This window comes from Mesocricetus auratus, unplaced genomic scaffold, assembly GCF_017639785.1.
Source record: "Mesocricetus auratus isolate SY011 unplaced genomic scaffold, BCM_Maur_2.0 Super-Scaffold_100013, whole genome shotgun sequence".
Classification (NCBI taxonomy): domain Eukaryota; kingdom Metazoa; phylum Chordata; class Mammalia; order Rodentia; family Cricetidae; genus Mesocricetus; species Mesocricetus auratus.
This window is the reverse complement of record NW_024429196.1, coordinates 64,029,658-64,042,266: the sequence shown is the minus strand read 5'-3', so window position 1 is coordinate 64,042,266 and position 12,609 is coordinate 64,029,658. Positions and strand designations below refer to the sequence as shown.

Here is a 12,609-nt window from a genome sequence, read left to right as displayed (position 1 = left end):
CTTTAGATCAATAACTCTAATAGTTCTGTTTCGATCAATATAAAGTATATTAAGCCTTACTCTTTAGATTTCATTAACTTAATGTTAAAAATAATTCAAGGAGTATTGAAATATGTAGGATGTACTTGTGTGTGTGGTGCTGGTGATCGGACCCAGGGCCTTGCACACACTAGTCAGCAGGATAAAGTACTCTTCTAGGTCAAACAAGACTGTGCAACAGGACCCAGGGCTCCGCTCCTTACAGCATACTGATCTACTGCTCTTGCTCTCCCCAGGTATAGGCAAGAACGTCATCTGTGACCGTACTGCCACGCCACTAGACGCCTTCCGCATGATGTCAGCAGCCCACTACTACCCCAAGCTCATGAGCATCATGGGCAACGTGCTGCGCTTCCTGCCCGCCTTCAGGCGCATGAAGCAGCTGATCGAGGAGGGCTACGTGGGCGAGCTGCTGGTGTGCGAGGTGCAGGTGCACAGTGGCAGTCTGCTAGGCAAGAAGTACAACTGGAGCTGCGACGACCTGATGGGCGGTGGCGGCCTGCACTCCGTGGGCACCTACATCATCGACCTGCTCACCTTCCTCACAGGCCAGAAGGCCGTGAAGGTCCACGGGCTGCTCAAGACCTTTGTAAAGCAGACGGACCACATCAAGGGCATCCGGCAGATCACCAGCGATGACTTCTGCACCTTCCAGATGGTGCTGGAGGGTGGAGTGTGCTGCACCGTTACCCTGAACTTCAACGTTCCTGGAGAGTTCAAGCAGGACGTGACTGTGGTGGGCTCTGCTGGGCGTCTCCTGGCAGTGGGCACTGACCTCTACGGGCAGCGCAATAGTGCCCCGGAGCAGGAGCTGTTGCTGCAGGACACTACGTCGGTGAGCAACTCCCTGTTGCCTGAGAAGGCATTCAGCGACATCCCCTCCCCCTACCTGCGGGGCACCATGAAGATGATGCAGGCAGTGCGCCAGGCCTTCCAGGATCAGGATGACCGGCGCACGTGGGACGGCAGGCCTCTTACCATGGCTGCCACCTTTGACGACTGCCTGTATGCTCTCTGCGTGGTAGACACCATCAAGAGGTCCAGCCAGACTGGAGAGTGGCAGAACATTGCTATCATGACAGAGGAGCCGGAGCTGAGCCCCGCTTACCTGATCAGTGAAGCTATGCGCAGAAGCAGGATGTCCCTCTACTGTTAGCACTGGGACCTGGCGGACTCGACCTGCTGCGTGGGGCCACTTAGGGGGAAACGCACTGTGGAGAGGGCAGCCGTGGGTGGGGATTGCGGGAGGGACAGCATGAATGCATAGCACGTAAGAAGGCGGCTCCCATCCTAGGCAGAGGGTCCCAATCATAGGTGGTGGTAGGTGGATTTCATGTTCAAGAGGGTGTGCCATCCTAATTGGGTATCAGATAAAAGGAAGGCGGTTTAACTAGCACCTTGTAGTCCACTACTGTGAGAAGCAAGGAGGGCTTGCCCCCTGCCCTACCTCATCCATCTACATACCTTGGCTTTCTTTGTAAGCTAAGGCTGTGTATCCCGTGACAAGCTCAGTGGGAGCTAGGCTTTCTGTCAGCGCCCCCCACTGGCAGGAGAAGGCACACCACCAAATGTCTGCAAAGGTTTTTGGTTTTTTTGGTGTAGAGGGGTAGAGGAGGTGGTGGGTGGGGCCGGTGAGAAAGTTGTAATTCCCGGAAGCCACTGCGTTTTACTTCAAGGATCTGAGGGGAAAGTATTTGGTAGCAGAGTGCACGGCTTCTTGGTTTCTCTGTGTCCTAGGAAGCACGAGGGCCCGTCTAACTGGCTCATTGCTGTTCCCCTGGTACAGTGGGTGTCTGTGATGGAGAGTGGACGAGGTGACTAAGATGACAGACGAGCTGCAAGGAGCCATTTCACATCCCCCCTTCAGTGGGTGGTGGAACCCGGTGTGAGTGGCAATCAAGTTGTCCTGCCACGAGGCTCTCTGGGCAGCGCTAAGCATGCCACAGGTCACATGGGCTTGGCTGTAGCTGCCTGCCTAGGTCAGGACAGCTACAGACCTGGGTGTTGCTGTATGGGCTCCCCAAAAGCAGAACATGAGCCCAGCCCCAGTTACTGCAAGCCCAACTGCCACGCTGAAGAAAGATTAGACATTTGTGGGTTTAAATAGGAAGCTGCTAGCGTCACTCCCATAGACTCCTTCTTAAGAAGAGTCAAGGCTCTTTCCTTTACCTTTGGCCTTGCCTTTCAGGGTTCTGACTGCTGGAAACTTTTGAATAGGTATTCAGACAAAAAGCCAACAGGGAACAGTGTTTCTTAAAATAGGAATTTAGATCCCCAAGAGGGGCATACATAGGTGGAGAAGGTTCACAATAGGGAAAAAACAAAAAATCTCTTACTTTGTCTCCTGGTCCCCTTGTCTTTTTACTCTCCATGTGAAACTAGAGATGGCCAAGGACTGGCTTAGACCAAGCCTATTGCTACATAGACACACCTTTGTAAATGTTCGCCATCCTCCAATATCACTACAGGAGTCTTTAAAATTTGAATCCGGTCTTGAAAGGTCAGGTCACATACACGTGGGAAATAGAGAGTTCTCTTTTTCTGGGTTGGCTTTGCTAACCTTCACCTGGCATGTGGCAGTTTTGAGCCTGGGGATATATAGACCAGTCCCCATAAGCAGTCTGCCTAGAACAGTCACACTCATACTGGAGCCCACACACCAGTGGGATGATGGTCATTTTCTACCACCAAGGAGTGAGTGTTGCCTTGCTAGGGGCCCTCCTGCAACATGGTAAAGTCAGTCAATTGAAAACCTTCCCTGGCTCTAATTAGCTGCCACCCCTAGTGGCCAGCACTCCAGATCAAAACTGGCAATCTGTGTACAGGGCCACATCAAAGACCTTTTTTTGTTTGTTTCTCTCATAAATTGCTCTCTAGGAAAATAATTTTCCCCTAGCTACCCTGGAAAGCTGTGATTAAGGATAGAATTGGGGGCATGGTAGATGACTTGGTGGAGTTCATTTTTTCAAGTCATTTACCTAATAAGATATTCTTGAGAGTTCAATTTTTTTCTCTACTTTCCCCCATGATATTTGACGTTTTCCCTGTGATAAACATGCCTGATCTAAAACAAAAACTCTCATTTGAGGTTAAGAAAGCATATGTGTTATTTGAAAGAGTAGGACGTATACTGAAATTGTATCTACAAATGCATGTGGTAGAGGGAAACAGGAGGGGATGGGGGCAGGTGGTTCGTTGAATGTAAAAGGGCAGCAGATGGTTTCAGGGGCTTCTGTAGTGCTCCTTCAGCCCTTGATGTCCCCACGTGCAGATTCTTGATTGGCAGCAGCTATGTGAGGCTGGAATCCAAGTTTTCAACAACATTCCACAACTGACTTTGATCTAAGTCCTGGCAACAACCAGTCGCTTTCTAATTTCTTTTACATGGCTTAAAGGCCTGGTAGAATGGAGGCTTTTTGGGGCCTTCTCATTCATTTTCCCCTTGCCTTTCCTGTACACACACACACACACACACCCCTACTCTACAGAAGTCCAGATTTTAAAGCAAGTATACACATGTGTTTGGAAATGTTCTGGGGTTTATCTGCAAAGTTTGGAGTCTAGAACTCCTCCGTGGCCACTGTCAATTCCTCTAAGACTTCTCCTCTCAGCGATAAAATTGCATCATGCAATTCCTTCAGAGCATCTTTGTTTCCTTGGCAACACAACCCACAGTGTTAGATCCTGTCAGCACTCAAGGTCCAGTGTCACCTGGCTACCCACCAAATGCAGAGTGTTGTAGGCACATCTTACTGTCTATAAAAATAGTATGGAGTACTGTCCCATTCCCTCTGTGTATATATGAAGATGTAACATGCCCAAAGCCACACAGAGTGAGCAGACCACAACTTTGCAATTTTGTCGTTCTTGCCAGAACAAGCATTCCTCATGAAGCCTGTAGGGGGTGTGCTCCCACCCCAAGGAGCAACTGTAAGAAGAGTGGCTGAGATCCACAACACTCTCCTTGTTGAGCAGGATACTGAATTTGATGTCCTGCCAGCAAGTTGGCAATTACCACTGCAAACAGAAGTGGCTGGTTTTTCTTCCCCTTCCCAAATGGAAATGTCACTCAGCTTCTTTTTAAATGGATTTCCTATGTTGATTTTTAATTGTAAATGACTCAGCAACCCTCAGCACTGGGGACTTTCTAAGCATTGTTAGCTGTGATAGGTGGCCTTGGGTTTTGTTGCTGGGGCCTGAGTGTAACATAGGAAGACATCTTTTCCCAGGAAGGGGGGCTTTGGGGTTTGTTTGGGAACTTGGGTTTTAGCTGTGTGCATTGTTCCATCAATACTTCATCTTGTCCAGCGAGTGTAGCTATTGAACTTGACTCCTGGTTATGAATTAGGTTTCTGATCAGGTCTCTTTTTCCAGTGGGTACTGGAGGAAATAAGCTTTGTTAAGGATGCCCTGGGAGAAAGTCAAGCCAATAGGGCATGAGAGGACTTCAGTGGCATCTATCAGATTCTTCCTTTGACATCCCAGAGAGGAATGTAATGGCCAAGGTCATCCACTTTTTTAGTGGTAGATCCACGTTGGGAAGACCATTTTCCTGATTCTCAGTTTCTCCCTGACTTAACTGCCTCTCCAGGACTACCACATAGGGAAGGGAGGCTCATCCAGGCGATCAATCTGGCTAGGTGATAAAGGCCAGAATGAGGGCGCAGACCCTTGATGGACAGTATTCACTGAGCTGTGACACATAAACCCATACTTTACAAACATGTTACAAGACTGTGTGTGTTAGGGACAGAACCCAAGGCTTTGTGCATGCTAGGCACGCTCTCTACCACTCAGCTACACCTCTAGCCTCAACTGTGTCTTGGAGGTATTCAGAAAACCTGTTTCTATAGCAGAAGGGTTCTCTCTAATCTGCACCTTTCTGGAGACTAGGGGACATAGTCAGACTTGAGGCCCACTCTACTGTTGCCTGTTGTCCCGGTGCTGAATGCAAATCTTGACTCTCACTAGCCAATGACTCTTATTCCATTCACCGCTGATTTCCTTTGCCCACCAAACCCCTGAAATTTGCAGGACAAGGTGATGACACTGGGGAACTTGAGGGAAATAGCACCTGCTAGATCATCCTGTTTGTTTCCTTTGGGCAAGGGAGGGGTGAAGAAGGGAACATTTCACGAGTCTTCAGTGTGGCTTCAGGGTCTTCTCCAGCACTTGTGCTGTTCTGCTGGCCCACCCTGGTCGGTGTTGGCCGGTGGGTCATGCTCTCAGTTTAGCTGGAGCTTCCAGAACTTCTCTGCAGAGCTGTTACGCCCTCTTGTACTTCTCAAAAGTGTGTGGTTGGTGGTCTCCTTAGAGTTTGGCAATCTGAACGATTGTATCAGTAAAGAGAAGGTAGGTGACCCAACTGGCCTTTTCTTCCCTGCATCAGGGTTCTTATTTGCTGGAGCCCTTGAGAGGGCCAATGAAGCCCTGGCTCTCTTCCAGGCCACTGACATGTTGCACTACTGAATACTCTCAAATCTGCTGCAGCCTTTTGTTTATACCAGCAGAGAACAGAATGATCAAAAGAACATTCTAGTTGAAATGCTTGATGCTTAGTGCAGTGATCAAAGCTTGCCTGGGCCAGTAGAGCAGGGAAGTCATCACGGCCATGGAGTCACTGTGTCAGTGTTGTCTCCTGTGCCCTGTCCAGCTCTCTGCTGTCCCCTGCAGCCACCACAAGGGCTAGGCTGTTCAATGAGCCCCATAGCTTCTAAGAAATGCAATGGCTTATTTGTAGTGCTAAGTGACATCCCAGGTGAAGAAGCAAAAGCCTATGACCTGCCCTTCCCTGTCCCTGTATTCTGCCCTGTCCCTTGTTTAGGGGAGGGAGAACTTTCTAGCAATTATGGCTTTGTTTGCTGCCTGGTGCTTTTATAGTATGTCATTTGTTTTCATGTCCTCTTTTAAAACCAAAATTGAATTGGTTTGGTTGTCATTGTCAAGTGTATATTTATTGCTTTACAAATGTGAGTATGTATGTATGTGTATGTATAAAACCAAACTTATATATAAAAAGTCAAGGCATGTATACTAGATATTTTAAAGTTATTTATCAAAGGGAAAAGATGTGTGTTATAAAGTAAAACAGAGTCTATATTTTATATATAATGTAGATAGCAAAAGATAGCTTATAAATTATAGAAGGTTTTACTTTCTGTTTTCTATTATTAAACAAAAAATACAGAATTTTGGAAAGGTATTTAAAAACTAAAGGAGAACAAATGCAACAGTGCTTAATATTTTCAAGGCAAACTGATAGGGAGTTGGAGTTGGCCTGCCCTCCCTCTGCAGTTCCAGGCTGAGTGGATGATAACCCCTGGTGCCTGTGTGATGCTCTGGACCAGGGTAGGCACACTCAGACAGCTGTTTGGACTGCTACAACACTGCTTTCAGCTGTTCATGAATGGCTTTGATGGGATGAGTGTTGGTGGGAGAAAGTTTGAAAGCTGCAAATAAAATCTTCAAAGAAGTGATTCCGGCCTGGTCGTGTTTTTCTAATCCCAGATGCTTTTGACTTGGGGGCTGCTCAGTGTGTGGGCTCTAAAGCAGAAAGGGTATTTTTGAGGGAGGGGGCTTTGGGTTGAGGGTTCTGTCATCATCCATGAAGCTGAAAAGGTGGGAATCATTGAATATCTATTGGAGCAATCTGTTTCAAATCAATCACTATTCTGAAAATGGTGAAATAGAGCCTACTTAAGGCTTTGGGTGTGCATGTGAGTGTGTGGCAAAGGCTAGACCAGAGAAGATAAAAGCACAGCTTTTACATCAGAGGAGCAGAGTTAAGAATTTTCTCAGCCGGGCGTTGGTGGTGCACACCTTTAATCCCAGCACTTGGGAGGCAGAGGCAGGCAGATCTCTGTGAGTTCAAGGCCAGCCTGGTCTACAGAGCAAGTTCCAGAACAATACAGAGAAACCCTGTCTCGAAAAACCAAAACAATAAAAAATAAAATAAGATAAAAAAGTTCTCGGTCAATATCATAATGCCAATTCAGTGGTACATACCTATAATCCCAGTATTCTAGAAGTAGAGACAGAAGAACCAAAAGTTTGAGTCCATCCTTGGCCACAAACAGAGCAAGTTTGAGTCAGCTTGGGCTACATGAGATCCTGTCTCAGAAGCTCCCAAACCAACAAGAAGGCACTTCCTGACAAGCTCTCTTAAGAGCATCTTTGTCTGCCTAGTGTTTTACAGCATTTGAGGACAGCCATTTTGGACTGAGCTCAACTTAGTTGGAAATCTGCATTATATGGAGTCCCCCATGATAGATAGGCTTGACCTTCCTTCTGTTATGCCTTAACAGAAAATGCACAATCGTTTCTTCTGGTCTGCACCTTCCCTTTACTTTAACAGCTCAAAAAGATAATTAGTATCACAAAATCCAAAACTTCCTTATTCACAGATACCAACATGCACACAATCCATCCCCTCATAACATCTTTTTTTCCTGCAAATTTCTGCATCCACACACACGAGTACATTACCCAGGATAATACTACACCTTTGGATTCTTCAGTGAACCTCATCAGTTCTAATCAAGGCAGTGCAGGAAAATGAAAGAACCACCTGCCCAATGGTGGCTTTTGTTGAGATTGGACTGCAGCCTCTCCACTTCTCCCAGTGAGCTATCCCGGAAACCAACGCTCAATGCAAATCGCAATCCTAAGTACTTAGACACACTTCAGTCTAGAAACTAAGTCTTCTTTCCCAGGTTGTAGGCTTTCTGTGTGATGCTGTCTGCTCCAAAGTTGGCATCATTTCTTGCTTCATAAAACAAGAATCATGCAGGTTGAATATTCCTAACCTGAAAAATCTGAAAGCCCAAATGCTCTGAATTCTGAAGCCTTTTGTGCACCAAAATGAACTTTGTAGCATTTTGGCTTTGGATTTTCCCAGGAGGGATGCTCAACCAGTATTCCCATATTCCCCAATCCTCAAACATCAACCCAGACTCCCCCAAAACCAGCAAGTGGAGCATGCCCGAGAATCTCAACTACACTGGGACCAAGCATGGATTAGGAATACGCCATCTGCCCTGCTTCACGTGGAGTCATAGACTAGATTAGGCCTGTTGCCAGGCTCTGACTACTGCCCTATGCACTGGCCACAGTTTTCTAGCACGCCATCCAGGTTCCTCATGGGCCAAATGGGAACTCCGTGTGTTCTCCCATATCTGTCTGTCCACCCCATCCCACCCCTAAAAACAGCCCCACCTTCTAGTTTCCCTTCCTACCTTTTTTTGGGGGGGGCAGGGCTTCTCTACAGAGCACTAGCTATCCTGAAACTGACTATATAGACCAGGCTTGCCTTGAACTTACCTGCCTCTGCCTCTTAAATTCTGGGATTAACCTACATCAGTATTTATTATTTTATGATTTTCTATTCTTCTCATGTATTTCTGTATTTATTGTGACAAGTCTGGTTGGTTCCATTAAAAATGCAGTACTGCCATATTTTATGGTGAATCACATGTATACAAAGTATGTGGAAATCTGTGTTAAAATGGGAAAATCACTAATTTAAGCAATAAGGTCCTACTTACTGAGTCACGTCTGCCTTGTTCTTGCCTGAGCAGAAAAGGTCTCATCGGCTGGGTCTCTCCAGACTTTGTTCCACCCCCTGTTAAAGGCTGTTCAAGACAGCTAGATGAGATGAAAAGTACTTCTTCCCACAGAGTTGGCTCAAAGTGACAACACACAGCTTTGTAGCTCTCTGGAAACAAAACCTGCTTGGAGAAAGCTTGTGCCAGTAAAACCCTTCCTTCAAATGCCTTTGCCTGCTCCTTCAAGCCTGGGCTTCCCTTGACTCTTATCTCTGAGTCTGCATCTGCTGGGTAAATTCCTGAGCTATGACTGCCTATGTGGCAAGACTGAGGCCCAGCCACAGGTCTGCAAGATAAACTCCACAGAATCTAACGGGGTGCCTGGACTTCCTCTAAAATGTTGTACTAATTACAGAAGTACCTTTATCTCCTAATTACACACAGATTCAGATTGCTTTGGAGCAAACCACACTTTTCCCTTCAGTTGATCTGTGAAAATAGAAGATTAAATAACTTAAAGGGAGGTTTTCTAGGGCAATTACAGTTGTCCCTTAGTATCCCAGAGGGATTTGGTCCAGCATCTCTACATATGCCCAAGCCCATGGGTGGCTCAGGTCCTTCCTGTAAAATGGCATGACATTTCATGGACCCTACATTATCCTCCATATACTTTAAATCATCTCTGGGTTACTTATAGCAAACATAGGAGTGGGTGAGATGGATCAGTGGGTAAAGGTGCTTATGGCTAACCCTGAGTTTGATCCCTGAGAGTTCATGTGGACTGTAGAAGGAGAGAACCAACTTTTAAGAGTTGTCCCTCTGACCTCCACATGCATAGTGTGGTGCGCGCGCGCACACACACACACACACACACACCAGATGTTTTAAAATATCAAATGCAATGTCAACACTATGCAAATAGCTGTTAGACTTATTGCTTAAGGAATAGCAAGACAGTCTGTAATGTCCAGTCCACGTTTCATGTTTTAGTGAAACTCTAGTCAGCAACTCAAACTGTTTTCGCAATAAAGAATTTTATTACAATTCAATCCAAAGATATACTAATTTGATGTTTACTTGCTGAAGAATGATGGCAGGAGACATTAAAAGTCGCTTTTTCTGTAATTAAACCACTGTGTTTCCATAAGAGCAGAAATGTTTTCACAGTGAAAGCACTGCAGTTCCCAACACTGGACAGCTTTGACTCCACGCTGAGAGTTTTGAACAGCATTCCTTAGTGGCATGCAGCATGATGACAGCATGTTCTGTGTAAAGTGCACGTGTTGTATGCTCAAAACCAAGGCAGTAAAGTTACAAGATACTGAAAGGCAAGTACTGCTAACAACACCTGGATTTGGCTTTGAATTAAGTTTTGGTGATACACATTCATAAACCTTTACTGTTGCTAATGTTCTTGGTGACAAGTATATTCAGTTATGTGGCCCTCATGAAGTGTCAATTCATAGTTTAAAAATCTGGTACAGTTGAATTCATTTCCTGGTCATCAATGGGACTCAGTCATAAAAACCAGAATCTGTCTATACCATTGTCTTCTTCCATTCCTTATTGACCATCAGTTCCCTAAGAAGGAATCCCAAGATAACCCCATGTGGATCAGTTGATGGACAGAGCTTGTATACAAGTCAAGGATCAGCCAAAACCACCCCTAAGCCACTAATTCTTAGAATGAGAGGGTCTCAAACAAGTCTAAGTTAGGGTAGGATTCCACCCTCTTGGGAAAGGGTTGATCACTTCAGATACTGCACCAGAAAGGACCAAGCACATCAATTATCTAGGTCACCCCAGGGGAAGACAGTAAGCCTAGAGACCCACTGTATTCTTGGGCTTCATCTGGAACATGTCTGCCAACAGATTAGGTGGCTCTTCTGTGTGCAAAGCAGAGGAATCTGGACTGGATACTTAGGTTTCTGGCACAGAGTAGGAGACAGAACTAGCCTCCAAATAGCAGCTGTGAAGGAACAACACTACGCAGATCATGGAAGAGGCTGTGTGTGGGAGGGGAGGAGGGGGAGGGATGGCAATAACAGGAGAGCAAGGGGAACAGAGGGCAGTAGCTAAATGATAGCTGCATGGCAAGGGTAAAGACAGATGGGAAGGGATAAAGCAGACGAAATGCCAGAGAGCCAGGCATTCAAGATATGTAAGGCTATGCAGATAAGCAAATGCCGCATGAGAGATGTGGAGTCAGAGCTCCTTGCAGGAAACAGGCCTTAATCTGTGCTCCTAGAACAGCTTGTTTGAGGAGGAGGATGGCGATGAGAAGGAATGACGGAGGAGTTTCTGCAGGAAGTTTATGAAATCTGGCTGTCCAAAGCTATCAAGCTGTTTGCATTTGTGGAAAAATGTTCAATGTCTCCCACTGTGCTTTAAGTAAGTGACATCTATTGTGTCCCCTCCTTTCTTGTTGTTTTTCCCATTTGCAGATTCCCCAAACCTGGCAAAGACACAAAGGCTGCCATTTCACCCTGTCCTGTCACCCTGTCCTGGGTCTTTTGGCCCTTACCGCTCAGTGTCTGCCATTTACCTTTTGGCATTAACAGGGCTTCTTCACCCTTCTCAGCTTTCAGAGAGCATGCCCACAAGACTGTCACGCAGTCTCCCTTCTCTTCCTACACTAGACATTCTGGGGAAGTTCCCAGCACAGCAGGTCTGACCTGCACAACCGGAAGCTCATCGGGTGAGCCTCCGGGCTTCTTTTCTTAGACTCCCTAACTCCGCCCTTGGACCTGGTCTGGATCTCCTGTCTTGTTGGGTTTCCTGTGACATCCAGGTTCTCCCTTATTTGCAAGAAGACTCTCTTACTTGGTCATATTTATTCATCCAGGCATCTGGTATGTATCCAGCCACGCATCTGATCTATTCACCCATGCTTTCAGCCATGCACCTGATCTGGCCAGCCATGTATCCAGCCACACAGCTAATTGATTGAGCCATACAGACTGGGCTCATCTTAGTAAGTCACTTTTCTGTTTCCTGATCACCCGACACAAGCTTCACCCCCCCCATTACTTCATCTTACATGGAGAAATCAAGTCAGAGGCATTCTCTCCTCCTATTGTTGGACCTTCTTCCAGAGTGCTTTGGCTCCTCACCTTGCCTCTTCCCCTAGCCCCTGTCCTCTTGAACACATGATTAGATCTACAAGAAGAAATGAATGCTAATACGACTGTTGGAGACTTAAGCAGCCACTTCCATCAATGAATTGTTTAAAAATCCAAAACGATGACATAAGTCAGCAAAGAACAGAGTTAATCTATACTACAGACTGAATAGACCAAATGGACAATAGCAGAAGATTGCATTCCGCTACTTCTCAGCCTTTTGGTGAAGATGAAGCATGGTACAGGACGTGACATCAACAGTTGTGGAATGTATGTTCTTCTCATCACACATGGCACACTGTCCAGGATAGACTTTATCTTAGACCACAATACAAATCTCGATAAATTTAAAAAATTAAAATCTAAGCTGGGCATGGTGGCACACACCTTTAGTGTCAGCATTCAGGAGGCAAAGGGAGTCAGGTCTTTGTGAGTTCAAGAACATTCTGGTCTATAAAGCAAGTTCTAGGACAGCCAAGACTGTTACACAGGGAAACCCTGACAAAAAAAAAAGCCAGAAAAACAAAATCAAAACAAAAATTAAAATCTTATGAACAAAGTATATTATATTCATGTATGCTTATCAAAATAAAATGCATACTTTTATAATATATAACTTGTATAATGTACAAATAACAATGTACTCATGAAAATATTTAAAATGAAAGCCATACATCCTCTAGTAGTAATTTAAACAAGGGAACCTTTAGAAACTATGTAAGTATGGGTAATAGGTACATTCTCTTGAGTGATTAATGGATCAATGAAGAAATCAAGAGAAAAAATTTAATTTCTGTAAATAAATTTCAAAATACAACATACCACTTTATGGGATATAGGAAAAATAATACTAAGAAGCAAGTTTTTGGTATTGCATGCTTACGTAAAAATTAGAAAGATTTAAA

At 45.4% G+C, this 12,609-nt stretch overlaps 1 protein-coding gene across 4 annotated transcripts in view; it reads left to right on the top strand.

Moving 5' to 3' along the window:
* Nucleotides 1-6,515, top strand: part of Gfod1 (glucose-fructose oxidoreductase domain containing 1) — a 98,265-nt gene extending 91,750 nt beyond the window's left edge. For all 4 annotated transcript variants that reach the window (XM_005066351.4, XM_013110653.3, XM_040755896.1 and 1 more), the window contains one exon: nucleotides 276-6,515. In XM_005066351.4, the coding sequence (XP_005066408.1) occupies nucleotides 276-1,195 (920 nt within the window). In that variant the 3' untranslated portion in view covers nucleotides 1,196-6,515. The remainder of the gene's footprint in view (nucleotides 1-275) is intronic.
* The last annotated feature ends 6,094 nt before the right edge of the window (nucleotides 6,516-12,609 follow it).